This window comes from Aptenodytes patagonicus, unplaced genomic scaffold, assembly GCF_965638725.1.
Source record: "Aptenodytes patagonicus unplaced genomic scaffold, bAptPat1.pri.cur scaffold_312, whole genome shotgun sequence".
NCBI lineage: Eukaryota > Metazoa > Chordata > Aves > Sphenisciformes > Spheniscidae > Aptenodytes > Aptenodytes patagonicus.
The window spans coordinates 19,683-46,531 of record NW_027472231.1 but is presented as its reverse complement, the minus strand read 5'-3'; the positions used below and the strand labels follow the sequence as shown (position 1 = coordinate 46,531).

The 26,849-nt window shown below is 69.0% G+C and overlaps 1 protein-coding gene across 1 annotated transcript in view; it reads left to right on the top strand.

Annotated features, from left to right (window-relative positions):
• LOC143173810 (chromodomain-helicase-DNA-binding protein 3-like) overlaps window positions 1-26,849 on the top strand; it is a gene marked incomplete at its 3' end in the record, with an annotated part of 54,542 nt that overhangs the window by 8,385 nt on the left and 19,308 nt on the right. Inside the window, 18 exon segments of the mRNA XM_076363956.1 lie at window positions 580-698; window positions 2,706-2,895; window positions 3,717-3,747; window positions 3,750-3,840; window positions 4,520-4,758; window positions 5,901-6,031; window positions 6,343-6,478; window positions 6,592-6,654; window positions 9,001-9,179; window positions 10,131-10,361; window positions 12,983-13,180; window positions 15,291-15,505; window positions 19,255-19,386; window positions 20,258-20,357; window positions 21,231-21,422; window positions 23,833-24,033; window positions 25,300-25,437; window positions 26,142-26,263. Coding sequence (XP_076220071.1) covers window positions 2,716-2,895; window positions 3,717-3,747; window positions 3,750-3,840; window positions 4,520-4,758; window positions 5,901-6,031; window positions 6,343-6,478; window positions 6,592-6,654; window positions 9,001-9,179; window positions 10,131-10,361; window positions 12,983-13,180; window positions 15,291-15,505; window positions 19,255-19,386; window positions 20,258-20,357; window positions 21,231-21,422; window positions 23,833-24,033; window positions 25,300-25,437; window positions 26,142-26,263 — 2,579 coding nt within the window.

Here is a 26,849-nt window from a genome sequence, read left to right as displayed (position 1 = left end):
GGCAGGACTTGCCCTTGGTGAAGCCACGCCGGCTGTCTCGAATCACCTCCCCGTCCTCCGTGTGCCTCCATGTCACCCGTCTTCCTGCGTGCGTCAGCGTGCTGGTGGTCGTGGAGGGGACCTCAGTGTGGTCGTCTCTCCCCGTCACCCGCCTCACTGTGTGTCACTGTTTCGGTGGCTGTGAAGGGGATGGCAGCGTGGCTGCCTGTCCCTGTCACCCGCCTCCGTGGTGGCTGCGGAGGGGGCTTCGGTCTGGCTGCTTGTCCCTGTCACCCGTCTCACTGCGTGCCCCAGCCACGGTGGCCGCAGAGGGGACCTTAGCATGGTCACCTGTCCCTGTCACCTGCCTCTGCGTGTGTCAGTGGGTTGGTGACCACGGAGGGGCCTCATTGTGGCCACATGTCCCTGTCGCCCGTCTTCCTGCGTGTCACCGTCCTGGTGGCCACAGAAGGGACCTTGGTGCAGCCGACTGTCCCCGTCACCCACCTTCCTGCGAGTCACAGTCCCAGTGGCCACGGAGGTTACCTCGCACAGCCACTTGTCCCTGTCCCCACGGCTCAGGCTGCCGTGTCCCCACAGGCGGTGACGACGAGTTGCTGCGGGGCCTCGAGGGGGCCCTGGGGGTGAAGAAGAAGAAACGGGGTCCCCGGAAGCAGAAGGAAAATAAACCCGGAAAACCACGGAAACGGAAAAAACTGGTGAGTCCCCCCAGGGACACCCTGCCCGAACACCTGGGTCCTCCCGGCCGAGGCGGCGGGCTGCGCCAAGCCCGGACACCCGGGTCCTCCTGGCACGGCTGATGGGGTCTGGGGACGGGTGACAGGGGGTCTTAGGTCGGCTGACGGGGCCTGGGTATGATGGATGGGGTCTGGGGAACGGGTGACAGACTCTCAGGGCGGCTGACGGGGTCTGGGCATGGCTGACGGGGTCTGGGGATGATGGATGGGGTCTGGGAATGGGTGACAGACTCTCAGGGTGACTGACAGGGTCTGGGGACAGGTGACAGGGTTTGAGGATGGGCGACGGGTTTTGGGAATGATGGACAGGGCCTGGGGACAGTTGACAGACTCTCAGGGACGGCTGACGGTGGCTGGGGATGGCTGACGGGGTCTGCGAATGACGGACGGGGTATGGGGTCGGGTGACAGTCTCTCAGGGTGGCTGATGGGGACGGGTGACAGGGTCAGGCGATGGGTGACAGAATCTCAGGGTGACTGACGGGGTCCGGGAATGACGGATGGTGTTTGGGGACGGGTGACAGACTCTCAGGGTGGCTGACGGGGTCTCAAGGCAGCTGATGGGGCTTTCGGGATGGCTGACGGGGTCTGGGGATGATGGACGAGGTCTGGGGATGGATGACGGGGTCTGGGGATGGATGACGGGGTCTGGGGATGATGGACGAGGTCTGGGGATGGATGACGGGGTCTGGGGATGATGGATGGGGTCTCGGGGTGGCTGGTGGTGTCTGGGGGCAGCTGATGGGGTCTGGGGAGGGGTGACGGGGTCTGGGGATGGCTGGCGGAGGTCTCGGGGTGGCTGACGGGGTTGGGGACAGCTGATGGGGTCTCAAGCCGCTGATGGGGCTCTTGGTTCAGCCGACGGGGTCTGGGGACAATGGACGGGGTCTGGGGACGCGTGACAGGCTCTCAGGGTGACTGACAGGGTCTCGGGGTGGCTGATGGGGCCCGGGGGTGGCTGACAGGGTCTGGGGCAGCTGATGGGGTCTCGTGGTGGCTGATGGGGTTGGGGGCAACTGACGGGGGTCCTGGGGCAGCTGATGGGGGTGTCGGAGCGGCTGACAGGCCCTGTGGAGGGGGTGACAGGCCCTGGGGGTGGCTGACAGGGTCTGGTGATGGGTGACGGGGTCTGGTGTCAGCTGATGGGGTCTGGGGACGGGTGACGGACTCTTGGGGGTGCCTGATGGGATCTTGCAGCGGTTGATGAATGTCTTGGGGTGGCTGACGGGGTTGGGGGCGACTGACGGGGTCCTGGGGCAGCTGATGGGGATCTCGGGGTGACTGACAGGGTCGGGGGTGACTGACAGGGTCCTGGGGCGGCTGACGGGGATCTCGAGGCAGCTGATGGGGATGTTGGGGGGAACTGGCGGGGTCTTGGGGCAGCTGATGGGGATCTCAAGGCGACTGATGGGGTCCTGGGGCGAGTGACGGGGTTCTGGGGTGGCTGATGGGGATCTCGGGGCGGCTGACAGGGTCCTGGGGCAACTGACAGGGTCCTCGGGTGGCTGATGGGGATCTCGGGGCAGCTGACAGGGTCCTGGGGCGACTGACGGGGTCTGGGGCGGCTGATGGGGATCTTGGGGCGACTGATGGGGTCGGGGGTGACTGACGGGGTCCTGGGGCGGCTGATGGGGATCTTGAGGCGACTGATGGGGTCGGGGGTGACTGACAGGGTCCTGGGGCGGCTGATGGGGATTTTGGGGCGGCTGACGGGGATCTCGGGGCGACTGATGGGGTCGGGGGTGACTGACAGGGTCCTGGGGCGGCTGATGGGGATTTTGGGGCGGCTGACGGGGATCTCAGGGCAGCTGATGGGGTCTTGGGGTGGCTGATGGGGATCTCGGGGCGGCTGACAGGGTTGGGGGTGACTGACGGGGTCCTGGGGCAGCCGATGGGGGTCTCGGGGTGGCTGACGGGCCCCGGGGAGGGGTGATGGGCCCCGAGGATGAGCACTGGGGGGTGGTCTCAGGTGAGCGAGGATGAGCTGGAGTCGGAGCGGGAGGAATACCAAGCGGGAGGAGTACCGGGAGAAGTCGGAGAGTGGCGGCAGCGACTCCGGGGGGGCGGCCAGGAAGCGGCGGCGGAAGCACCGCGAGAAGAAGGAGAAGAAGACGAAGAGACGGAAAAAGGCCGACGAGGAAGGGGGGCAGAAGGTGAAGGTACGGCCCGGGGGGGCACCCGTGGGTGGGGGGCACCCAGTGAGTGGGGGGCGCTCGGTTGGGTTGGGGTGGGGGGGGCACCTGGAGGCGCAGGGGCTCCCCCAGTGCTGCCTTGTGTGGGGACCCATGGGGGTCCCATCGCTGTGTGGGTCCTTGTGGGGGTCCTGACACCCGTGGGGGTCCCGGTGCCCACGTGGGTGCCCGTGGGGGTCCCGTCACTGGGCACCCATGGGGGTCTGGTCGCCCGTGGGGGTCCTATCACTGCGTGGGGAGCCATGAGGGTCCCATTGCCATGTGGGTGCCTGTGGGGGTCCCATCCCTGTGTCAGGGCCCACGGGGGTCCTGTCATCCACGTGAGGACCCGTGGGGGATCCCGTCACCTGTGTGGGTGTCCCTGGGGGTCCTGACACCCATGTGGGTCCTCGGGGGGGTCCCGTCACTGTGTGGGGACCCGTGGGGATCCCATTGCCCTGTGGGTGCCCCTGGGGGTCCTGTCGCCCATATGGGTGCCCACGAGGGTCCTGACACCTGTGCGGGTGCCTGTGGGGGGTCCCATCACCCATGTGGGTCGTTGTGGGGGTCCCATCGCTCGTGCGGATGCCCGGGGGGGGGGTCCCGTCGCCTATGGGGGTCCTCGTGGGTGTCCTGTCACCCGTGTTGGGGCCTGTGGGAGTCCCGGCAGGTGACACGTTTTCTCGTCCCCCCCCGTCCCTATTCCCGCCGTGTTTCTCATCCCCCTCTCCCCATCCTGGTGTCGGTCTCTGTCGTGTTCCCCCCGCGGCCTGGCCGTGTCCCCCCGTGTCCCCCCCTCCCCGGCGCAGGCGGTGGAGCAGAAGTCCTCGGCGCAGCTGCTGGGGCCTGGGGGCTGGAGGACGTGGACCACGTCTTCACCGAGGAAGATTAACACACCCTCACCAACTACAAGGCCTTCAGCCAGTTCATGAGGTGGGGCTGGGGGCGGGGGTGGGGGGGGCGGCACCTGGGGGTCCTGGGGGGCACCTCGGAGTGCTGGGGGGCACCTCGGGGTCCTGGAGGGGTGACCGCCTCTGGGTGCTGGGGGGGGGAGACGCTTCAGGGTGCTGGTGGGGGTCCTTTTTAGGTCATCTCGGGGTGCTGGGGGGCACCTCTGGGTGCTGGGGGACGCTTCAGGGGGCTTGCGGGGATGTTTTTAGGGCAGCTCAGGGTGCTGGGGACACCTCAGGGGAACTGGGGGGGGCACCCTGGAATGCTGGGGGGTCCCCCAGCATCCTGGGGGGTCCTTCTGGGTACTGGGGAGCACCTTAGGGTCTTGAGGGGCTACAGGGGCACCTCAAGAGTGCTGGGGGGCACTCAGGGTCCTTGGGGGTCTCTCTGGGTGTTGGGGGCTGCTTCAGGGTGCCTGTGGGGATGTTTTTAGGGCAGCTCAGGGTGCTGGGGAGTACCCTCGGGGTGTTGGGGGGGCACCTCGCGGGGCTGGGGGCACACAGGGGCACCTTGGGTCCTTGGGGAGCCGTGGGGGCACCCCGGGGTGAAAGGGGTCCGTGGGGAGCAATCAGTGGACCCTGGGTGCCCCCCCCCTCCCGGACGCTTGGGTCCCTGGGTGCCCCGGACGCCTGGGTTCCCAGCCCGCCTCCCTCCCCGTCAGGCCCCTGATCGCCAAGAAGAACCCCAAAATCCCCATGTCGAAGATGATGACCATCCTGGGGGCCAAGTGGCGGGAGTTCAGCGCCAACAACCCCTTCAAGGGCTCGGCCGCCGCCGTGGCGGCCGCCGCCGCTGCCGCCGCCGCCGCCGTGGCCGAGCAGGTGTCGGCCGCCGTGGCCGCCGTGGCCCCCGAAGCGCCCCCCCCGCCCCTGCGCAAGGCCAAGACCAAGGAGGGCAAAGGTGGGTGCCGCCCGGACGCCTGGGTCCTCCCGGGTTTGGCCTGGGTCCCTCCTCGGACCCCTGGCTCCTCATGGGTTGGGGGTCCCTGAGGGGACTTTAGTGGTCCCTGGGGGAGTTTGAGGGGGTCCCTAGGGGGATCCTGGGGGACTTTGGGGGTCCCTGGGGAGGCTTTAGGGAACCTTGGGAGGGGGGGGTGTTGGGGGTCCTAGGGGGATCCTGGGGGACTTTGGGGGTCCCTGGGGAGGCTTTAGGGAACCTTGGGAGGGGGGGGGGTTGGGGGTCCCTAGGGGGATCCTGGGGGACTTTGGGGGTCCCTGGGGAGGCTTTAAGGATCCTTGGGGGGGGTTGGGGGTCCTTAGAGGGATCCTGGGGGACTTTGGGGGTCCCTGGGGAGGCTTTAGGGAACCTTGGGAGGGGGGGGTGTTGGGGGTCCCTAGGGGGATCCTGGGGGACTTTGGGGTCCCTGGGGAGGCTTTAGGGATCCTTGGGGGGTGTTGGGGGTCCCTAGGGGATCCTGGGGGACTTTGGGGGTCCCAGGCTTTAGGGATCCTTGGGGGGGGTTGGGGGTCCCTAGGGGGATCCTGGGGGACTTTGGGGGTCCCTGGGGAGGCTTTAGGGAACCTTGGGAGGGGGGGTGTTGGGGGTCCCTAGGGGGATCCTGGGGGACTTTGGGGGTCCCTGGGGAGGCTTTAAGGATCCTTTGGGGGGGGTTGGGGGTCCCTAGGGGGATCCTGGGGGACTTTGGGGGTCCCTGGGGAGGCTTTAAGGATCCTTTGGGGGGGTTGGGGGTCCCTAGGGGGATCCTGGGGGACTTTGGGGGTCCCTGGGGAGGCTTTAGGGATCCTTGGGAGGGGGGGGGTTGGGGGTCCCTAGGGGGATCCTGGGGGACTTTGGGGGTCCCTGGGGAGGCTTTAGGGATCCTTGGGAGGGGGGGGGGTTGGGGGTCCCTAGGGGGATCCTGGGGGCAATTTGGGGGTCCCTGGGGTGGGTTGGGGCATTCCCTAGGGGGTTTGGGGGTCCCTGAGGGGATCCTGGGGGGGATTTGGGGGTCCCTAAGGGAATCCTGGGGCGGGGTTGGGGGAGGGGATATGCCCGGGTCGTCCCCCCCCACGAACGCTTGGGTGTCCCCCCCCCCCCCGTAGGTCCCGGCCACAAGAAGCGCAGCAAGAGCCCGCGGGTGCCGGAGCTGAAGAGGAAGATGAAGGGGAGGAAGATGGCGCCGCTGAAGATCAAACTGGGCGTCCTGGGCGGCAAGCGCAAGAAGAGCAGCTCGGTAGGGCCCGGGCGCCTGGGTCCCCTCCTGACCCTCTGGGGTCCCCACGCGGTGGCACCCAGGTGCCTGGTTCCCCTCCTGGGTGTTGGGGGGGTGGTGGGTGCCCGGATGCCTGGGTCCCCTCCTGTCCCTCAGTGTCCCCAAGCGGTGGCACCCTGCCCTGTGGCCCCATCCCACCGCCGCCCCCCGCGTCTCCCTGTCCCCCCCATCCCCTGGTCTCCCGGTCCTCAAGTCCCCCGATGTCACCTGCTGTCCTTGATGCCACCCGGTGTAACCCGCTGTCCCCGGTGTCACCCGCTGTCCCCGGGCAGAGCGAGGACGCGGGGGAGGCGGAGGAAGAGTCTGACGCTGAGAGCCCCGGGGTGCTGGGTGCCACCGCCCGCCCCGACCCCACTACCCGCCTCAAGAAGCTCAAGCGGGGACGTCCTGGCCGCAAGAAGAAGAAGGGTGAGTGTCCCCAAGTGTCACCGGCCCCTGGGTGCCACCACCACCCCCCCCCCCTCGACCCTGCGGCGGGGATGCCGGGTGACGCCCCTGTCCCCTCCCCTCTCTCCTTGCAGCCCCCTGCGCCGCCCTCAGCCGGGAGCGCGGCCCCGTGGGGACGGGCACGGCGCCCGCGCACGGTGAGACACCCCACCCCCCGGTGTCCCCAAGTTGTCACCTGGGGTCCCCGAGCCCACGGAGTCCCCCTGAATGGGGTCCTCGGTCCCTTTGCCATGTCGGTGGTGGCGTCCGGGGGGTCCCCAGCCCCTGGCTTCTTCCAAGGGGCGTAGTAGTGTCCCCGTGTCCCTGTCCCTGTCCCCACCATCTCTCCTGGGCATTTGGCATCCGCTGTCCCTGTCTCCAGGTATCCCAGTGTCCCCGTGTCCCTGTCCCCTGGTGTGCTGGTGCCCCCATCCCCTGGTTTCCCCAGTGCCCATGTCCCTGGTGCCACCCCATCCCTCTGTCCCAGTGCTCCCACCTGCCCAGTGCCCCCGGTGTCCCCAGTGCCCCTGTCTCCCTGATGCCTCCATCCCTTGGTGTCCCCATCCCTTGGTGTCCCCATCCCTCGTGTCCCAGTGCCCCCTTCCCTAGTGCCTCTCTCCCCCGGTGTCCCCATCCCTGGTGTCCCCAGCACCCCTATCCCCAGTGCCACCATGTCCCCATCCCTCAGTGCCCCCATGCCCCCATCCCTGGGTGTCTCCACCCCCAGTGCCGCTGTCCTCCAGTGTCCCCATCTCCAGTGCCCCCAGTGCCCCTGTCCCCTGTGTCCCCCATCCCCCAGCACCCCGTCCCTGGGTGTCCCCAACCCCAGGGCCCTCACCCCCCAGTACCCTGTCCCCCAATGTCCCCATCCCCAGTGTCCCTAGTGCCCCTGTCCCTGCCGCCCCTACGCCCCCGTCCCCAGTGCCCCAGTCCCTGGATGTCCCTGTCCCCAGTGTCCCTGTCCCCTGCTGTCCCCATCCCCAGTGTCCCTGTCCCTGGTGTCCTCCTGCTCCTGTCCCCCAGCGCCCGTCCCCAGTGCCCCCATGTCCTCATCCCCAGTGCCCCTGTCCCTCGCTGTCCCCATCCCCAGTGCTCCTGTCCCCTCCTGTCCCCATCCTTGGGTGCCCCCATCCCCTGTCCCCCAGTGTCCCCATCCCCAGTGTCCCTGTCCCCTGGTGCCCGCCTGCTCCCGTCCCCCAGCGTCCCTGTCCCCAGCGCCCCCATGTCCCCATCCCCAGCACCCCCATCCCTGGGTGTCCCCATGCCCAGTGCCCTTGTCCCCCTCTGTCCCCATCCCCAGTGCCTCCAGTGCCCCTGTCCCCTCCTGTCCCCATCCCTGGGTGCCCCCATCCCCTGTCCCCCAGTGCCCCCATCCCCTTGTCCCCAGCGGCCCCATGTCGCCATCCCCCAGCGCCTCCGTCCCTGGGTGTCCCCATCCCCACTGTCCCTGTCCCCTGGTGCCCGCCTGCTCCTGTCCCCCAGCGTCCCTGTCCCCAGCGCCCGCATGTCCCCATCCCCAGCACCCCCATCCCTGGGTGTCCCCATGCCCAGTGCCCCTGTCCCCCTCTGTCCCCATTCCCAGTGTCCCCATGTCCCCATCCCCAGCACCCCCATCCCTGGATGTCCCCATGCCCAGTGCCCTTGTCCCCCTCTGTCCCCATCCCTGGGTGCCCCCATCCCCTGTCCCCCGCTGTCCCCATTCCCAGTGCCCCCATGTCCCCAACTCCAGCACCCCCGTCCCTGGATGTCCCCATGCCCAGTGCCCTTGTCCCCTGCTGTCCCCATCCCCAGTGCCCCCATGCCCCTGTCCCCCAGTGCCCCCATGTCCCCATCCCCAGCACCCCCATCCCTGGGTGTCCCCATACCCAGTGCCCCTGTCCCCCTCTGTCCCCATCCCCAGTGCCTCCAGTCCCCCTGTCCTCTTCTGTCCCCATCCCTGGGTGCCCCCATCCCCTGTCCCCCAGCGTCTCCCCCAGCATCCCCATCCCCAGTGTCCCTGTCCCCTGGTGCCCTCCTGCTCCCGTCCCCCAGCGTCCCTGTCCCCAGCGCCCCCATGTCCCCATCCCCAGCACCCCCATCCCTGGGTGTCCCCATGCCCAGTGCCCCTGTCCCCCTCTGTCCCCATCCCTGGGTGCCCCCATCCCCTGTCCCCCTCTGTCCCCATTCCCAGTGCCCCCATGTCCCCAACTCCAGCACCCCCATCCCTGGGTGTCCCCATGCCCAGTGCCCTTGTCCCCCTCTGTCCCCATCCCCAGTGCCCCCATGCCCCTCTCCCCCAGTGCCCCCATGTCCCCATCCCCAGTGCCCCCATCCCCTTGTCCCCAGCGCCCCCATGTCGCCATCCCCCATCCCTGGGTCTCCCCATCCCCGGTGTCCCTGTCCCCCGCTGTCCCTATCCCCCCCCCCCCCCCGCCCCCCCGCCACCTGCCCCCCATCCCTCTCCCCCTCCCCGCCCCCCCGCCGTCAATCCGGGTGGCAGCGGGCGATGCGTGGCGTCCCCGCAGGGCCGGGGCCGGAGGAGGAGGGGGACGGCTACGAGACGGACCACCAGGACTACTGCGAGGTGTGCCAGCAGGGCGGGGAGATCATCCTCTGCGACACCTGCCCCCGCGCCTACCACCTCGTCTGCCTCGACCCCGAGCTCGACCGCGCGCCCGAGGGACGCTGGAGCTGCCCCCACTGCGTGAGCTGCGGGCTGGGGTGCTGGGGGGGGGGGGTGGGGGGGGTAGGGGTCCCTAGGGGGGGAACCTCGGGGCAGTTTGGGGCTCCCTGGGAGGAGGGGTTTGGGGCTCACTAGGGGGATCCTTGGTTGGGGGGGTCTGTGGGGGGGCTTTAGGAGTCCTTGGGGGGTCCCTGGAGGGGTTTCGTGCAGGGTTTGGGGGTCCCTAGGGGGATCCTGGGTAGGTTTGGGGGTCCCTGGGGGGGGCTTTAGGGTTCCCTGGGGGAGTTTGGGGGGTCCCTAGGGGGATCCTACAGGGGGTTAGAGGGTTCCTTGGGGGAATTTGGGGGTTTCTAGGGGGATCTTGGGGGGGTTTGGGGTCCCTAGGGGGTCCCTGGGGGGGTGGGGGTCCCCGAGGGAGTTTGGGGGTCCCTAGCAGGGGTCCCTAGTAGAGGGCTTTGGGGGTTCCTGGGGGGGGGGGTGGGGGTCCTTCAGGGTGTCCCCAGGAGGTTTGGGTGTCCCTGGGGGATGTGCCCAGGAGGTCGGGTGTCCCGTCAGGGTGTCCCCAGGAGGTTTGGATGTACCTGGGGATGTCTTCAGGAGGTTTGGGTGTCCCTCAAGGTGTCCCCAGGAGGTTTGGGTGTCCCTGGGGGTGTCTCCAGGGGATTTGGGTGTCCCTGGGGGTGTCTTCAGGAGGTTTGGGTGTCCCTCAAGGTGTCCCCAGGAGGTTTGGGTGTCCCTGGGGGATGTCCCCAGGAGGTTGGGTGTCCCTCAGGGTGTCCCCAGGAGGTTTGGGTGTCCCTGGGGGATGTGCCCAGGAGGTTGGGTGTCCCTCAGGGTGTCCCCAGGAGGTTTGGGTGTCCCTGGGGGATGTGCCCAGGAGGTTGGGTGTCCCCAGGAGGTTTTGGGTCCCTGGGTGCTGTTTTAGGGGCATCCCCAGGAGGTTTGGGGTGCCTGACGCTGGGTGTTGCTCAGGAGAAGGAAGGGGTGCAGTGGGAAGCGAAAGAGGAGGAGGAGGAGGAGGAAGAGGAGGAGGAGGAAGGAGAGAAGGAGGAGGAGGACGACCACATGGAGTACTGCCGGGTGTGCAAGGACGGCGGGGAGCTGCTCTGCTGCGACGCCTGCGTCTCCTCCTACCACATCCACTGCCTCAACCCCCCCCTGCCCGAGGTCCCCAACGGCGAGTGGCTCTGTCCCCGCTGCACGGTACGGGGACACGGGGATGGGGGGAGAGTTGGGGACAGGGGTGGGGTGGGGAGGGGGGAGATGGTGGGGGACCCGGTGGGGATGGGACAGGGATGGGACATGGACCCGGTGGGGACGGGGACGGGGACAGGGACCTGGTGGGGACGGGGCAGGGATGGGACATGGACCCGGTGGGGACGGGGACAGGACGTGGGTGGGGACGGGACAGGGACCTGGTGGGGACAGGGCAGGGATGGGACGAGGACCTGGTGGGGACGGGGCAGGGATGGGGATGGGACATGGACCCGGTGGGGACAGGGACAGGGATGGGACATGGACCCGGTGGGGATGGGGACGGGGACAGGACGTGGGTGGGGACAGGACAGGGACCTGGTGGGGACAGGGCAGGGATGGGACATGGGTGGGGACAGGACAGGGGCCTGGTGGGGACAGGACAGGGATGGGATGAGGACCTGGTGGGGATGGGACAGGGACCTGGTGGGGACGGGGACAGGGATGGGACGTGGGTGGGGACGGGACAGGGACCCGGTGGGGACGGGGACAGGGACGGGACGTGGGTGGGGACGGGACAGGGACCTGGTGGGAACAGGGACAGGGACAGGACGTGGGTGGGGACGGGACAGGGACCTGGTGGGGACAGGGACAGGGATGGGACATGGACCCGGTGGGGATGGGGACGGGGACAGGATGTGGGTGGGGACAGGACAGGGACCTGGTGGGGACAGGGACAGGGATGGGACATGGACCCGGTGGGGACGGGGACAGGGACGGGACGTGGGTGGGGACGGGACAGGGACCTGGTGGGGACAGGGACAGGGACAGGATGTGGGTGGGGACAGGACAGGGACCTGGTGGGGACAGGGCAGGGATGGGACATGGGTGGGGACAGGACAGGGGCCTGGTGGGGACAGGGCAGGGATGGGATGAGGACCTGGTGGGGATGGGACAGGGACCTGGTGGGGACGGGGACAGGGATGGGACGTGGGTGGGGACGGGACAGGGACCCGGTGGGGACGGGGACAGGGACGGGACGTGGGTGGGGACGGGACAGGGACCTGGTGGGGACAGGGACAGGGACAGGACGTGGGTGGGGACGGGACAGGGACCTGGTGGGGACAGGGACAGGGACCTGGTGGGATCAGGGACAGGACAGGGATGGGACAGGGACCTAATGGGGACAGGGAGAGGATGGGGATGGGACAAGGACCCGGTGGGGAGGGGACAGGGACCTGATGGGGACAGGGACAGGGATGGGACATGGGTTGGGACGGGACAGGGACCTGGTGGGGATGGGACAGGGATGGGGCGTGGGTGGGGGTGGGACAGGGACCTGGTGGGGACGGGGCATGGAGAAGATGGGGATGGGATGGGGACAGGGACAGGACAGGGATGGAGATGGGACAGGGACAGGACAGGGATGGGACAGGGACCTTATGGGGACAGGGAGAGGATGGGGATGGGACAGGGATGGGGACAGGGACAGGGTGAGTATGGGGATGGGACAGGAATGTCCTGGGGAGGGGGACATGGGGGGGATCTGGTAGGGACAGGGAGAGGACGGGGACGGGGGCAGGATGAGTGGAGAGACAGGGACAGGTCAGGGACGTGATGGGACAGGGACGGGACAGGGATGGGGACAGGGTTGTCTCAAGGTTGGTGACAGGATCTGATGAGGACAGGGACAGGATGAGGACGGGGACAGAGATGGTTCGAGGTTGGGGACAGGGACAGGACCTGATGGGGACAGGGACAGGATACGGATGGGGACAGACACGGTTCAACACTGGGGACAGTGACAGGACCTGATGGGGACAGGCTGGGGACAGGGGTGGGGACAGGGGTGGTTCAAGGCTGGGGACAGCGACAGGACCTGATGGGGACAGGGATGGGGACGGGGATGGGGACGGCTCAAAGCTGGGGACAGTGACGGGACCTGATGGGGACAGGGACAGGGACAGGGACGGGGATGGCTCAAAGCTGGGGACAGCGACGGGACCTGATGGGGACAGGGACAGGGATGGGGATGGGGACGGCTCAAAGCTGGGGACAGTGACGGGACCTGATGGGGACAGGGACAGGGATGGGGATGGGGATGGCTCAAAGCTGGGGACAGTGATGGGACCTGATGGGGACAGGGATGGGGATGGGGATGGCTCAAAGCTGGGGACAGTGACGGGACCTGATGGGGACAGGGATGGGGATGGGGATGGCTCAAAGCTGGGGACAGTGACGGGACCTGATGGGGACAGGGATGGGGACGGGGATGGCTCAAAGCTGGGGACAGTGATGGGACCTGATGGGGACAGGGATGGGGACGAGGATGGCTCAAAGCTGGGGACAGTGACGGGACCTGATGGGGACAGGGACAGGCTGGGGACAGGGACGAGGACAACCACGGCGATGGGGCCAGCACAGAGGGACGCTGCGGCCACCCCTTGGGGACAGAGCGGGGACAGCCACCCCTTGGGGTGGGGACCTGTGTCCCCCCCCCACCGCCCGGGTGCTCCCAACTCTGTGTGCGCGTGCTGGGGGGGGACACGGACACGAACGTCCCCACGTGGCCGTCCCCGTGTCCCCCTGTCCCCAACCCCGCTGTCCCGTGTGTCCCCCCCCCTCCGCAGTGCCCGGTGCTGAAGGGGAGGGTGCAGAAGATCCTGTACTGGCGGTGGGGGGAGCCGCCCCCCCCCGTGGCCGCCCCCCCTGGGGGCCCCCCCCCCGAGGGGCCCCCCCCGGCGCTGCAGGGCCGCTCCGAGCGGGAGTTCTTCGTCAAGTGGGTCGGGCTCTCCTACTGGCACTGCTCCTGGATCAAGGAGCTGCAGGTACGGGGGGGCCCCAGGGGTACCCCCTCCCGGGGTGGGGTCCCCGATACCCGAGGGGGGGGGACACACAACGACACACCCCATCCGCCCCCCCTCGGGGAGCCCCAATATCAGGGTGTCCCAGTTTGGGGGGAACCTGAGGTTGGGGACGCCCTGATACCCCCCCTCGGGGGGGGGGCCCTGATACCGGGGGACACACACCCCATCTGCCCCCCTTGGGGGGGCCCCAATACCGGGGGGGACACGACACGACCCCATCTGCCCCCCTCGGGGAGCCCCAATATCGGGGTGTCCCAGTTTGGGGGGAACCTGAGGTTGGGGACGCCCCGGCGTACGGGGGACCTGAGATTGGGGGCACCCTGATACCCCCCCCTCAGGGGGGGCCCTGATACCGGGGGGACACACACCCCATCTGCCCCCCTTGGGGGGGCCCCAATACCGGGGGGGACACGACACGACCCCATCTGCCCCCCTCGGGGAGCCCCAATATCGGGGTGTCCCAGTTTGGGGGGAACCTGAGGTTGGGGACGCCCCGGCGTACGGGGGACCTGAGATTGGGGGCACCCTGATACCCCCCCCTCAGGGGGGGCCCTGATACCGGGGGGACACACACCCCATCTGCCCCCCTTGGGGGGGCCCCAATACCGGGGGGGGGACGACACGACCCCATCTGCCCCCCTCGGGGAGCCCCAATATCGGAGTGTCCCAGTTTGGGGGGAACCTGAGGTTGGGGACGCCCCGGCGTACGGGGGACCTGAGATTGGGGGCACCCTGATACCCCCCCCTCGGGGGGGGGGGCCCTGATACCGGGGGACACACGCCCCATCTGCCCCCCTTGGGGGTGCCCCAATACTGGGGGGGACACGACATGACCCCATCTGCCCCCCTCGGGGAGCCCCAATATCGGGGTGTCCCAGTTTGGGGGGGAACCTGAGGTTGGGGACGCCCCGGCGTACGGGGGACCTGAGATTGGGGGCACCCTGATACCCCCCCCTCGCGGGGGGCCCTGATACTGGGGACACACGCCCCATCTGCCCCCCTTGGGGGGGCCCCAATACCGGGGGGGACACGACATGACCCCATCTGCCCCCCTCAGGGAGCCCCGATATCGGGGTGTCCCAGTTTGGGGGGAACCAAGGTTGGGGATGCCCCAGCGTATGAGGGATCTGAGATTGGGGGCACCCTGATACCCCCCCTCGGGGGGGGGCCCCAATACCGGGTGGGGGAATGACCCCATCTGCCCCTCTCGGGGAGCCCCAATATCGGGGTGTCCCAGTTTGGGGGGGAACCTGAGGTTGGGGACGCCCCGGCGTACGGGGGACCTGAGATTGGGGGCACCCTGATACCCCCCCCCTCGGGGGGGGGCCCCAATACCGGGTGGGGGAACGACCCCATCTGCCCCCCTCAGGGAGCCCCGATATCGGGGTGTCCCAGTTTGGGGGGAACCTGAGGTTGGGGACGCCCCGGCGTACAGGGGACCTGAGATTGGGGGCACCCTGATACCCCCCCTCGGGGGGGTATCCATTGGGACACCCCAATGTTGGGGTGTCTTGATATACCCAGCTTGGGGGGCCCTGATACTGGGGGACCCCGATATACCCAACTTGGGGGGCCCGGGGCTGGTGACACCCCAATATGCCCAGCCGGTGGGATCCTGGGGGGTCCCCGGGACTGGGGACACCCCGATATCCCCAGTTGGGGGGGTCCTCAATATTTGGGACACCCCAATATCCCCAGGACTGGGGACCCCAGTATCCCTAGTTGGGGGGTCCCCAATATTTGGGGGACCCCAGTATCCCCAGCAGGGGGGATGTGGGGGGGGTTTGGTGGGTCCCCAGGACTGGGGACACCCCAGTATCCCCGGCTGGGGGATCCCCAATCTTGGGGACCCCCGACATCCCCACCTCGAGGACGCCGTGATGTGCAGCGCTCCCCCCCCAGTCCCCAAGACACCCCCATCCCTGGGGCAGGGGGAGAGGGGCAGCACCCCCATTCCTCACACCCTCCCCCCCCCCCGCTTCCAGGAGCCCTGGGGGGTGGGGGCGGTGTGGGGGCGCTTGCATCCCTCCCCCTAATTTGGGGGTCCCCCCCCCCCCCCGTGTCCCCCCAGCTGGAGATCTTCCACCTGGTGATGTACCGCAACTACCAGCGCAAGAATGACATGGACGAGCCGCCCCCCCTCGACTACGGCTCGGGGGACGACGACCCCAAGAGCGAGAAACGGGGGGCCGGGGGGGACCCCCTTTTCGGGGGGATGGAGGAACGCTTCTACCGCTACGGCATCAAACCCGAGTGGATGACGGTGCACCGCATCATCAACCACAGGTGGGGTAGCACCCATGGGTGCCACGTGGCACCCCCGCACACCACACCACCACTACACCACCCCCCCCCCAAATCGGGAGGTGACGGGTGGCATCAGCACAGGGGCAGGGGGAGCGCCTGGGTGGGGTTTGGGGACGCCGCTGGCACCCGCGGGGACACTCTGGGCACCCTCGGGTCCTCTAAGGACACCCCCAGCACCCGTGGGTGCCCCCCAGCAGCAGGGGGGACCCCCGCAGCCTCCCCCGAAAGGAGAGAGCCTGGGTGCCACCGGCGTATGGGTGGGGGAGCGCCTGGGTGGGGTTTGGGGACGCCGCTGTCACCCGCGGGGACACTCTGGGCACCCTCGGGTCCTCTAAGGACACCCCCAGCACCCGTGGGTGTCCCCCAGCAGCAGGGGGGACCCCCGCAGCCTCCCCCGAAAGGAGAGAGCCTGGGTGCCACCGGCGTATGGGTGGGGGAGCGCCTGGGTGGGGTTTGGGGACGCCGCTGGCACCTGCGGGGACACTCTGGGCACCCTCGGGTCCTCTAAGGACACCCCCAGCACCCGTGGGTGTCCCCCAGCAGCAGGGGGGACCCCCGCAGCCTCCCCCGAAAGGAGAGAGCCTGGGTGCCACCGGCGTATGGGTGGGGGAGCGCCTGGGTGGGGTTTGGGGACGCCGCTGTCACCTGCGGGGACACTCTGGGCACCCTCGGGTCCTCTAAGGACACCCCCAGCACCCATGGGTGTCCCCCAGCAGCAGGGGGGACCCCCGCAGCCTCCCCCAAAAGGAGAGAGCCTGGGTGCCACGGGCGTATGGGTGGGGGAGCACCTGGGTGGGGTTTGGGGACGCTGCTGGCACCCGCGGGGACACTCTGGGCACCCTCGGGTCCTCTGAGGACACCCCCAGCACCCATGGGTGTCCCCCAGCAGCAGGAGGGACCCCCGCAGCCTCCCCCGAAAGGAGAGAGCCTGGGTGCCACCGGCGTATGGGTGGGGGAGCGCCTGGGTGGGGTTTGGGGACGCTGCTGGCACCCGCGGGGACACTCTGGGCACCCTCGGGTCCTCTAAGGACACCCCCAGCACCCGTGGGTGTCCCCCAGCAGCAGGGGGGACCCCCGCAGCCTCCCCCGAAAGGAGAGAGCCTGGGTGCCACCGGCGTATGGGTGGGGGAGCGCCTGGGTGGGGTTTGGGGACGCCGCTGGCACCTGCGGGGACACTCTGGGCACCCTCGGGTCCTCTAAGGACACCCCCAGCACCCGTGGGTGTCCCCCAGCAGCAGGGGGGACCCCCGCAGCCTCCCCCGAAAGGAGAGAGCCTGGGTGCCACCGGCGTATGGGTGGGGGAGCGCCTGGGTGGGGTTTGGGGACGCCGCTGGCACCCGCGGGGACACTCTGGGCACCCTCAGGTCCTCTAAGGACACCCCCAGCACCCATGGGTGCCCCCCAGCAGCAGGGGGGACCCCCGCAGCCTCCCCCGAAAGGAGAGAGCCTGGGTGCCACCGGCGTATGGGTGGGGGAGCGCCTGGGTGGGGTTTGGGGACGCCGCTGTCACCTGCGGGGACACTCTGGGCACCCTCGGGTCCTCTAAGGACACCCCCAGCACCCGTGGGTGCCCCCCAGCAGCAGGGGGGACCCCTGCAGCCTCCCCTAAATGGGGAGAGCCTGGGTGCCACCGGCGTATGGGTGGGGGAGCGCCTGGGTGGGGTTTGGGGACGCTGCTGGCACCCGCGGGGACACTCTGGGCACCCTCGGGTCCTCTAAGGACACCCCCAGCACCCATGGGTGCCCCCCTCCCCCGTCGGGAGCAGTCGGGCACTGTCCCCAGGTGACCCCATGTCCCTTCAGGGTGTCCCTTGTGCCCCAGCGACCCCGGTTCCTGTCCGTGTGTCCCTGTCCCCAGGTGACCCCCTGTCCTGCCCGTGTGTCCCTGTCCTCAAGTGACCCCATGTCCCCTCCGTGTGTCCCTGTCCCCAAGTGACCCCTCTCCTGTTTGTCCCTGTCCCCGAGTGACCCCATGTCCCCTCCGTGTGTCCCTGTCCCCAAGTGACCCCTCTCCTGTTTGTCCCTGTCCCCGAGTGACCCCATGTCCCCTCCATGTGTCCCTGTCCCCAGGTGACCCCATGTCCTGTCCCCGAGCGACCCCACGTCCTGTCTATGTGTCCCTGTCCCCAGGTGACCCCGTGTCCCCTCCATGTGTCCCTGTCCCCAGATGCTCCATGTCCCCTCCGTGTGTCCCTCTCCCCAAGTGACCCCATATCCCTCTCGTGTCCCTGTCCCCAGGTGACCCTGTGTCCCCAGGTGACCCCGTGTCCTGTCCATGTGTCCCTGTCCCCGTGTGACCCCATGTCCCCAGGTGACCCCTGTGCTGGGGTGTCCCCAGTGTCTCCCTGATGGCAGCCAGTGATGCCGGTGACGGCGGGTGACCCCTGGTGGCACCCGGGTGCCTTCCACGTGTCCTGCTGTCACCCACGCCCTGGTGGCACGTGGCAACCCCCGCCTGGCCCTGCATTGCTCCTTGCTGTCCCCATGTCCCTCGGGGTGCCCGGTGTCCCCATGGGTGCCTGCTGTCACCCAGGGGGCTCTGTGTCCCCGGGGGTGCCTGGTGTCTCCGGGGGTGCCTGCTGTCACCCGTGGGTGCCTGGTGTCCCTGTAGGTTCCTGCTGTCACCCAGGGGGCTCTGTGTCCCCGGGGTGTCCCCATGGGTGCCTGCTGTCACCCGTGGTGACCCGTGTCCCTGGGTGCCTGGTGTCCCCTGTTGCTGCTGTCCCCGGGTGCCGCTGTCCTCCTGGGTGCCTGGTGTCCCCCTGGATGCCCAGTGTCCCCGCTGTTCCCATTGTCCCTGTGGTCCCTGTTGTCCCCAGGTGCCCATTGTCCCCTGGGTGCCCGTCGCCCCTGGATGCCCGTTGTCCCCCAACGGTGCCCGTTGTCCCCATGGTGCCCATTGTCCCCACGGTGCCCATTGTCCCCGCAGTGCCCATTGTCCCCATGATGCCCGTTGTCCCCACGGTGCCCATTGTCCCCGTGATGCCCGTTTTCCCCACGGTGCCCAGTGTCCCCGTGATGCCCTGTGTCCCCACAGTGTCCATTGTGCCCATGATGCCTGTTGTCCCCACGGTGCCCATTGTCCCTGCAGTGCCCATTGTCCCCATGATGCCCGTTGTCCCTGTGATGCCCATTGTCCCCGCAGTGCCCATTGGCCCCATGGTGCCCATTGCCCCCATGATGCCTGTTGTCCCCACGGTGCCCGGTGTCTCCGTGATACCCATTGTCCCCACAGTGCCCATTGCCCCCATGATGCCCGTTGTCCCCACAGTGCCCATTGCCCCCATGATGCCCGTTGTCCCCGTGATGCCCGTTGTCCCCCAACGGTGCCCGTTGTCCCCACAGTGCCCATTGGCCCCGTGGTGCCCATTGCCCCCATGATGCCTGTTGTCCCCACGGTGCCCGGTGTCTCCGTGATGCCCATTGGCCCCATGGTGCCCATTGCCCCTGTGATGCCCATTGTCCCCACAGTGCCCATTGCCCCCACGATGCCCGTTGTCCCCATGGTGCCCATTGTCCCCGTGATGCCCGTTGTCCCCACGGTGCCCATTGTCCCCGCGATGCCCATTGTCCCCGCAGTGCCCATTGGCCCCATGGTGCCCATTGCCCCCATGATGCCCGTTGCCCCTACGATGCCCATTGCCCCCCGGGTGCCCGTTGCCCCCCCCCCCCCGGTGCCCGGTGTCCCCTGGGGTGCCTGGTGCGGGGTGTGACGGCGTGCCCTGCAGTGTGGACCGGAAGGGACAGTACCACTACCTGGTGAAGTGGCGGGACCTGCCCTACGACCAGGCCACCTGGGAGGAGGACGAGATGCCCATCCCCGACTACGACCTCCACAAGCTGGCCTACTGGAAGCACCGGTGAGGGACACGGGGACACGGGGGGGACATGCCTACTGGAAGCACCGGTGAGGGACACGGGGACACGGGGGGGACATGCCTACTGGAAGCACCGGTGAGGGACCCGGGGACACGGGGGGGACATGCCTACTGGAAGCACCGGTGAGGGACACGGGGACACGGGGGGGACATGCCTACTGGAAACACCGGTGAGGGACACGGGGGGGACATGCCTACTGGAAGCACCGGTGAGGGACACGGGGACACGGGGGGGACATGCCTACTGGAAGCACTGGTGAGGGACACGGGGACACGGGGGGGGCCGTGGGGCCGTGCCTACTGGAAGCACCGGTGAGGGACATGGGGGGGACGTGGGGGACTGTGCGGGGTCATGGGGACACAGGGACGCAGAGAGGACGTGAGGACATGCCTACTGGCCACGTGCCGCCGTGTCCCCATGAGTCCCCCAATGTCCTCATGCTGCCATGTGTCCCTGTGTTGTCCCTGTGTCTTCATGTCTGAATGTGTCCCCTGTCCCTCCATGTCCCTGTGTTCCCCCTGTGTCCCTGTCCCCGCCCCCCCCCCCCCGGTGTCCTTTTGTCCCCTGCCATGTCCCCATCCCTCCTGGTGTCTGTGTCCCCCTATGTCCTCGTGTCCCTCCATATCCCTGTGTCCCCCTCCTGTCCTGTGTTGTCCCCATCCCCATCGTCCCCCCCCCGGTGTCCCTGTACCCCCTGTCTCCCACTCTGTCCCCATGTCCCCGCATATCCCTGTGTCCCCCTCCTGTCCTGTCCCCCCCGGTATCCCCATGTTCCCATGTCCCTCCATGTCCTTGTGTCCCCCCCGTCTCCCTGTCCCCTCCCCCGTGTCCCCCGGTGTCCCTGTCCCCCAGGGAGGTGTTCATGGGGGAGGACCCGGCCCAGCCCCGGCGCTACAAGAAGAAGAAGAAGGAGACGCCGGGGGAGGGACCCCCCGACTCCCCCACCAATGATGTGAGTTCTTGCACCCTTGGGTCCCCTCCCCAGACGCCTGGGTCCCCCCCCATGGACCCTTGGGTCCCCCCCTGGAGGCCTGGGTGCCCTCCATGGTTCTTTGGGTCCCCCTGAGGATTCCCGGGTCCCCCCCATGGACCCTTGGGTCCCCTGGATGCCTGGTGTCCCCCCCGGGGTGCTTGGGTCCCCTCCATGGTAACCTGGGTCCCCCCCCAGGATGCCTGGGTCCCCCCCGAAGCCTGGGTCCCCCCCATTGGACCCTTGAGTCCTCCAGACGCCTGGGTCCCCTCCCCAGATGCCTGGGTCCCCCCCATGGACCTGTGGGTCCCCCGGATGCCTGGGTGTTCCTCCCTGGATGCCTTGGTCCCCTCCATGGTCCCTTGGGTCCCTCCCCGGATGTCTGGGTACCCCCCGTGGACCCTTGGGTCCCCCCCCGGATGCCTGGGTGCCCTCCATGGTCCCCTGGGTCCCCCCGAGGATGCCCGGGTCCCCCCCATGGACCCTTGGGTCTCCTGGATGCCTGGGTCCCCTCCATGGTCCCTTGGGTCCCCCCCCCAGGATGCCTGGGTGCCCTCCATGGTCCCCCCCAAGGATGCCCGGGTCCCCCCCCAAATGCCTGGGTCCCCCCAGAAGCCTGGGTCCCCCGGCACCTCCATGGCATCGGTGACCCCCCTGGGGTGCGTGGGGGGCGTCCAGCCGCCCGGACGCCTGGGTCCCCCGGGACCTCCGTGACATCGGTGACCCCCTGGGGCACCTGGAGGTTGGGGGAAGGGGGGGGGAGGGGGGGGGGGGTTGGCCACCCGGATGCCAGGGTGTCCATCGGCGCCCCCCACCCCCCCCACTGACGCCCTCCCCTCGTCTCCTCCCCGGCAGCCGACGGTGAAGTACGAGACGCAGCCGCGGTTCATCACGGCGACGGGCGGCACCCTGCACCTCTACCAGCTGGAGGGGCTGAACTGGCTGCGCTTCTCCTGGGCCCAGAGCACCGACACCATCCTGGCCGACGAGATGGGGCTGGGCAAGACCATCCAGACCATCGTCTTCCTCTACTCCCTCTACAAGGAGGTGAGGTCGCTCTCGCCTGGCCCTTGGGGTCACCCGCCCGGTCCCTGGTGTCACCCACCCGGCCCTGGTGTCACCCACCCGGCCCTGGTGTTTCCTGCTTGGCCCTGGTGTCTCCCTCTTGGCCCCCCAGTGTCACCCACTTGGCCCCCGGTGTCACCAGCCTGGCCCCTGGTGTCACCTGCCTGGCCCTGGTGTCACCCGCCTGGTCCCTGGTGTCACCCACCCGGCCCTGGTGTTTCCTGCTTGGCCCTGGTGTCTCCCTCTTGGCCCCTCGGTGTCACCCACTTGGCCCCCGGTGTCACCTACCTGTTTCATGGTGTCACCCACCTGGCCCCTGGTGTCACCTGCCTGGCCCCGGTCTCCCCCTTGGTCCCCGGTGTCACCTGCCTGGCCCCTGGTGTCACCTTCTTGATCCTGGTGTCACCTGCCTGGCCCCTGGTGTCACCCGCCTGGCCCTGGTGTCACCCACCCAGCCCTGGTGTTTCCTGCTTGGCCCCTGGTGTCTCCCCCTTGGCCCCCGTGTCACTTGCCGGGCCCCCCGGTGTCACCCACTTGGCCCCCGGTGTTACCCACTTGGCCCCCGGTGTCACCAGCCTGGCCCCTGGTGTCACCCGCCTGGTCCCTGGTGTCACCCACCCGGCCCTGGTGTTTCCTGCTTGGCCCTGGTGTCTCCCTCTTGGCCCCCCGGTGTCACCCACTTGGCCCCCGGTGTCACCAGCCTGGCCCCTGGTGTCACCTGCCTGGCCCCGGTCTCCCCCTTGGCCCCCGGTGTCACCCGCCTGGCCCCTGGTGTCACCTTCTTGATCCTGGTGTCACCTGCCTGGCCCTGGTGTCACCCACCCAGCCCTGGTGTTTCCTGCTTGGCCCCTGGTGTCTCCCTCTTGGCCCCCATGTCACTTGCCGGGCCCCCCGGTGTCACCAGCCTGGCCCCTGGTGTCACCTGCCTGGCCCCGGTCTCCCCCTTGGCCCCTGGTGTCACCTGCCTGGCCCCTGGTGTCACCTTCTTGATCCTGGTGTCACCTGCCTGGCCCCTGGTGTCACCCGCCTGGCCCTGGTGTCACCCACCCAGCCCTGGTGTTTCCTGCTTGGCCCCTGGTGTCTCCCCCTTGGCCCCCGTGTCACTTGCCGGGCCCCCCGGTGTCACCCACTTGGCCCCCGGTGTCACCAGCCTGGCCCCTGGTGTCACCTGCCTGGCCCCTGGTGTCACCCGCCTGGTCCCTGGTGTCACCCACCCAGCCCTGGTGTTTCCTGCTTGGCCCTGGTGTCTCCCTCTTGGCCCCCCGGTGTCACCCACTTGGCCCCCGGTGTCACCAGCCTGGCCCCTGGTGTCACCTGCCTGGCCCCGGTCTCCCCCTTGGCCCCCGGTGTCACCCGCCTGGCCCCTGGTGTCACCTTCTTGATCCTGGTGTCACCTGCCTGGCCCTGGTGTCACCCACCCAGCCCTGGTGTTTCCTGCTTGGCCCCTGGTGTCTCCCTCTTGGCCCCCATGTCACTTGCCGGGCCCCCCGGTGTCACCCCCTTGGCCCCCGGTGTCACCAGCCTGGCCCCTGGTGTCACCTGCCTGGCCCCGGTCTCCCCCTTGGCCCCTGGTGTCACCTTCTTGATCCTGGTGTCACCTGCCTGGCCCCTGGTGTCACCCGCCTGGCCCTGGTGTCACCCACCCAGCCCTGGTGCTTCCTGCTTGGCCCCTGGTGTCTCCCTCTTGGCCCCCGTGTCACTTGCTGGGCCCCCCGGTGTCACCCACTTGGCCCCCAGTGTCACCAGCCTGGCCCCTGGTGTCACCTACCTGTTTCATGGTGTCACCCGCCTGGCCCCTGGTGTCACCTGCCTGGCCCTGGTCTCCCCCTTGGCCCCTGGTGTCACCCGCCTGGCCCCTGGTGTCACCTTCCTGATCCTGGTGTCACCCGCCTGGCCCCTGGTGTTACCTGCCTGGTCCTGGTATCTCCCACTTGGTCCTGGTGTCACCTGCCTGGCCCCTGGTGTCACCCGCCTGGTCCCTGGTGTCACTCACCTGGCCAACGCTGTCCCTATGTGCCACACTGTCCCCATGTCCCCCAAGGACCCCATCCCACACTGTCCCCATGTGCCACCCTGTCCCTATGTCCCCCAAGGCCGCGTCCCACACTGTCCCTATGTGCCACGCTGTCCCCGTGTCCCCCAAGGACCCCGTCTGACACTGTCCCCACGTGTCACGCTGTCCCCATGTCCCCCAAGGACCCTGTCTGACACTGTCCCCACATGTCACGCTGTCCCCAAGACCCCGTCCCGCACCGTCCCCATGTGCCACGCTGTCCCCATGTCCCCCAAGGACCCTCTCCCATGCCGCCCCCCCCATCCCCCTGTGTCACACTGTCCCCACGTCCCCCAAGGGCCCCGTCCCCGTGTCCCCGTGTGACGCGCTGTCCCCCAGGGCCACACCAAGGGCCCGTTCCTCGTCAGCGCCCCGCTCTCCACCATCATCAACTGGGAGCGGGAGTTCCAGATGTGGGCCCCCGCCTTCTACGTCGTCACCTACACCGGGGACAAGGACAGCCGGGCCATCATCCGCGAGAACGAGTTCTCCTTCGATGACAACGCCATGAAGGGGGGCAAGAAGGCCTTCAAGATGAAGGTGAGCCGGGACCCCGGGGGTCCCCTCGGGGGCGGGGCGGGGGGCTGCACCCGGACACCTGGGTCCTTTTGGGGGGCTGGGATGCCCACCCGGATGCCTGGGTCCCTTTTAGGGTGGGGGGGGGGGGGGGGGCTGTGCCAGATGCCTGGGTCCCTTTGGGGATGTGGGTGCTGCACCCAGATGCCTGAGTCCTTTTGGGGGGCTGGGGTGCGCACCCGGATGCCTGGGTCCCTTTTTGGGGGGGGGGGGGGCTGTGCCGGATGCCTGGGTCCCTTTGGGGGTGTGGGTGCTGCACCCGGACGCCTGGGTCCCTTTTTTGGGGGGGGTGGGGGGGGCTGTGCCGGATGCCTGGGTCCCTTTGGGGATGTGGGTGCTGCACCCGGATGCCTGGGTCCTTTTGGGGGGCTGGGGTGCTGCACCCAGACGCCTGGGTCCCTTTTTTTTGGGGTGGGGGGGCTGTGCCGGATGCCTGGGTCCCTTTGGGGGTGTGGGTGCTGCACCCGGATGCCTGAGTCCTTTTGGGGGGCTGGGGTGCGCACCCAGATGCCTGGGTCCCTTTTTTTTTGGGGGGGGGGGCTGTGCCGGATGCCTGGGTCCCTTTGGGGGTGTGGGTGCTGCACCCGGATGCCTGAGTCCTTTTGGGGGGCTGGGGTGCAGCACCCGGACACCTGGGTCCCCAGGGGGTTGGGGTGCTGGGGGTGACCTGGATACTGGAAGCTTGGGGGGGGGGGGGGGGGGGTTGGGGTGCTGTAGGGGGCCTGACATGGGAGTCCTGGGGGGTCAGGGTGCCGGGGGGTTGGGGTACCCCAGACATTGGGGTCCCTGGGGTTGGGTTGTATAGGGGTGCCCGCAAGCTGGGGTCCCCGGAGGCGTTGGGGTGGTGGGGGGGTCAGGGTGCCCCAGACACCAGTGTCCTGGGGGTGGGGGGGGTGGGGGGGGGTGGGGATTGGCGTGCCAGGGGGTCAGGGTGCCGGGGTTTCGAGATGCCTGGGTCTCGGGGGGGGGGGTATCAGGGTGCACAGGGGTGGGGGTGCGGAGATTTGGGGTGCCCCAGCCGCTGGGATCCCAGGTGGGATCGGGGTGGCGGGGAGTGGGGGCAGGGGAGGGGGGTCAAGGTGCCCTGGCCTCCCGATTCCCGGGGAGGACTGGGGTGGCAGGGGACCGGGGGGGGGGGGGGGACGGGACGGGACGGGACACGCAGGGGTTCGGGGTGCCGTGGCCGTCGGGGTCCCCGAGGGGATCCAGGGGCGCTGACGGCCGCGGCAGCGGGAGGCGCAGGTGAAGTTCCACGTGCTGCTGACCTCCTACGAGCTGATCACCATCGACCAGGCGGCGCTGGGCTCCATCCGCTGGGCCTGCCTGGTGGTGGACGAGGCCCACCGCCTCAAGAACAACCAGTCCAAGGTGCCCGGACGTCGGGGTCCCCGGGGTGGGGGGTGGGGGGCGGCACCCAGATGCCTGGGTCCCCTGGGGAGGGGGTGCCTGGATGCCCGGGTCCCCTGGGTGCTTCGGGGAGGGGGCGTTCCCCAGACGTAGGAGTCCGTGGGTGCCCTGGGAGGGTGGGGTTGCTACCGGATCCTGGAGTCCTGGAGGTGGGGGGGGGGGTCGCTCTCGGACACCGGGGTCTGTGGGTGCCGTGGGTGTGATCGGGGGGTTGCTCCCGGACGCCGGGGTCCGTGGGTGCCATGGGTAGGATCAGGGGGGGTCGCTGCCAGACACCGGGGTCCGTGGGTGCCCTGGGGAGGGGGTGTGAGGGGTTGCTCCTGGATGCTGGGGTTCATGGGTGCCCTGGGGAGGGGGTGTGGGGGGTCACTGCCAGACACCGGGGTCCGTGGGTGCCATGGGTAGGATCAGGGGGGGTCGCTCCCGGACACCGGGGTCCACGGGTGCCCTGGGGAGGGGGTGTGGGGGGGGTCGTTTCTGGATGCCGGGGTCCGTGGGTGCCCTGGGGAGGGGGGGTGGGGGGTCGTTTCTGGACACCGGGGTCCATGGGTGCCCTGGGGAGGGGGCTGGGGGGTCGTTCCCGGATGCCGGGGTCCACGGGTGCCATGGGTGGGATCAGGGGGGTCACTGCGGGACGCCGGGGTCCGCGGGTGACGCCCCCCCAGTTTTTTCGGGTGCTGAACGGGTACAAGATCGAGCACAAGCTGCTGCTGACGGGGACCCCGCTGCAGAACAACCTGGAGGAGCTCTTCCACCTCCTCAACTTCCTCACCCCCGAGCGCTTCAAGTACGTCCCCCGATGTCCCCTCGTGTCCCCTGGTGTCCCCTCCTGCCGCCTCCCCTCCCCCAGGGTCCCTCTGTCCCCCCCTGCATCCCTCCGTCACTGGTGTGTCCCTGCTACTCCTGCGTCCCCGCTTCCTGTCCCCCCCATGTCCCCCAGTGTCCCCTGGTGTCCCCTCCCCTCCTCCAAGGTCCCCTCCATCCCCTCCCATCCCCCCTGTCCCCTCCAGTCCCCCAGTGTCCCCCTGCACCCGCCTGCACCCCTCCGTCACCGGTGTGTCCCTGCTGCTCCTGCACCCCCCCCTCCCTGTGTCCCCTCGTGTCCCCTGGTGTCCCCTCCCCCACGGTCCCCCCCATCCATTCCCATGTCCCCACGCCCCTGCGCCCCACGACGTCATGGCTGTCCCCGTGTCCCCCCATGTCACACCCGTCCCCACATCCCTGTGGCCCCCCATGTCACACCTGTCCCCACATCCCCGTCCCCCCCCATGTCACAACCGTCCCCACACCCCCACGTGTCACTGCTGTCCCTGCGTCTCTGTGTCCCCCCACGTCACGACTGTCCCCATGTCCCCCATCCCACGGCCGTTCCT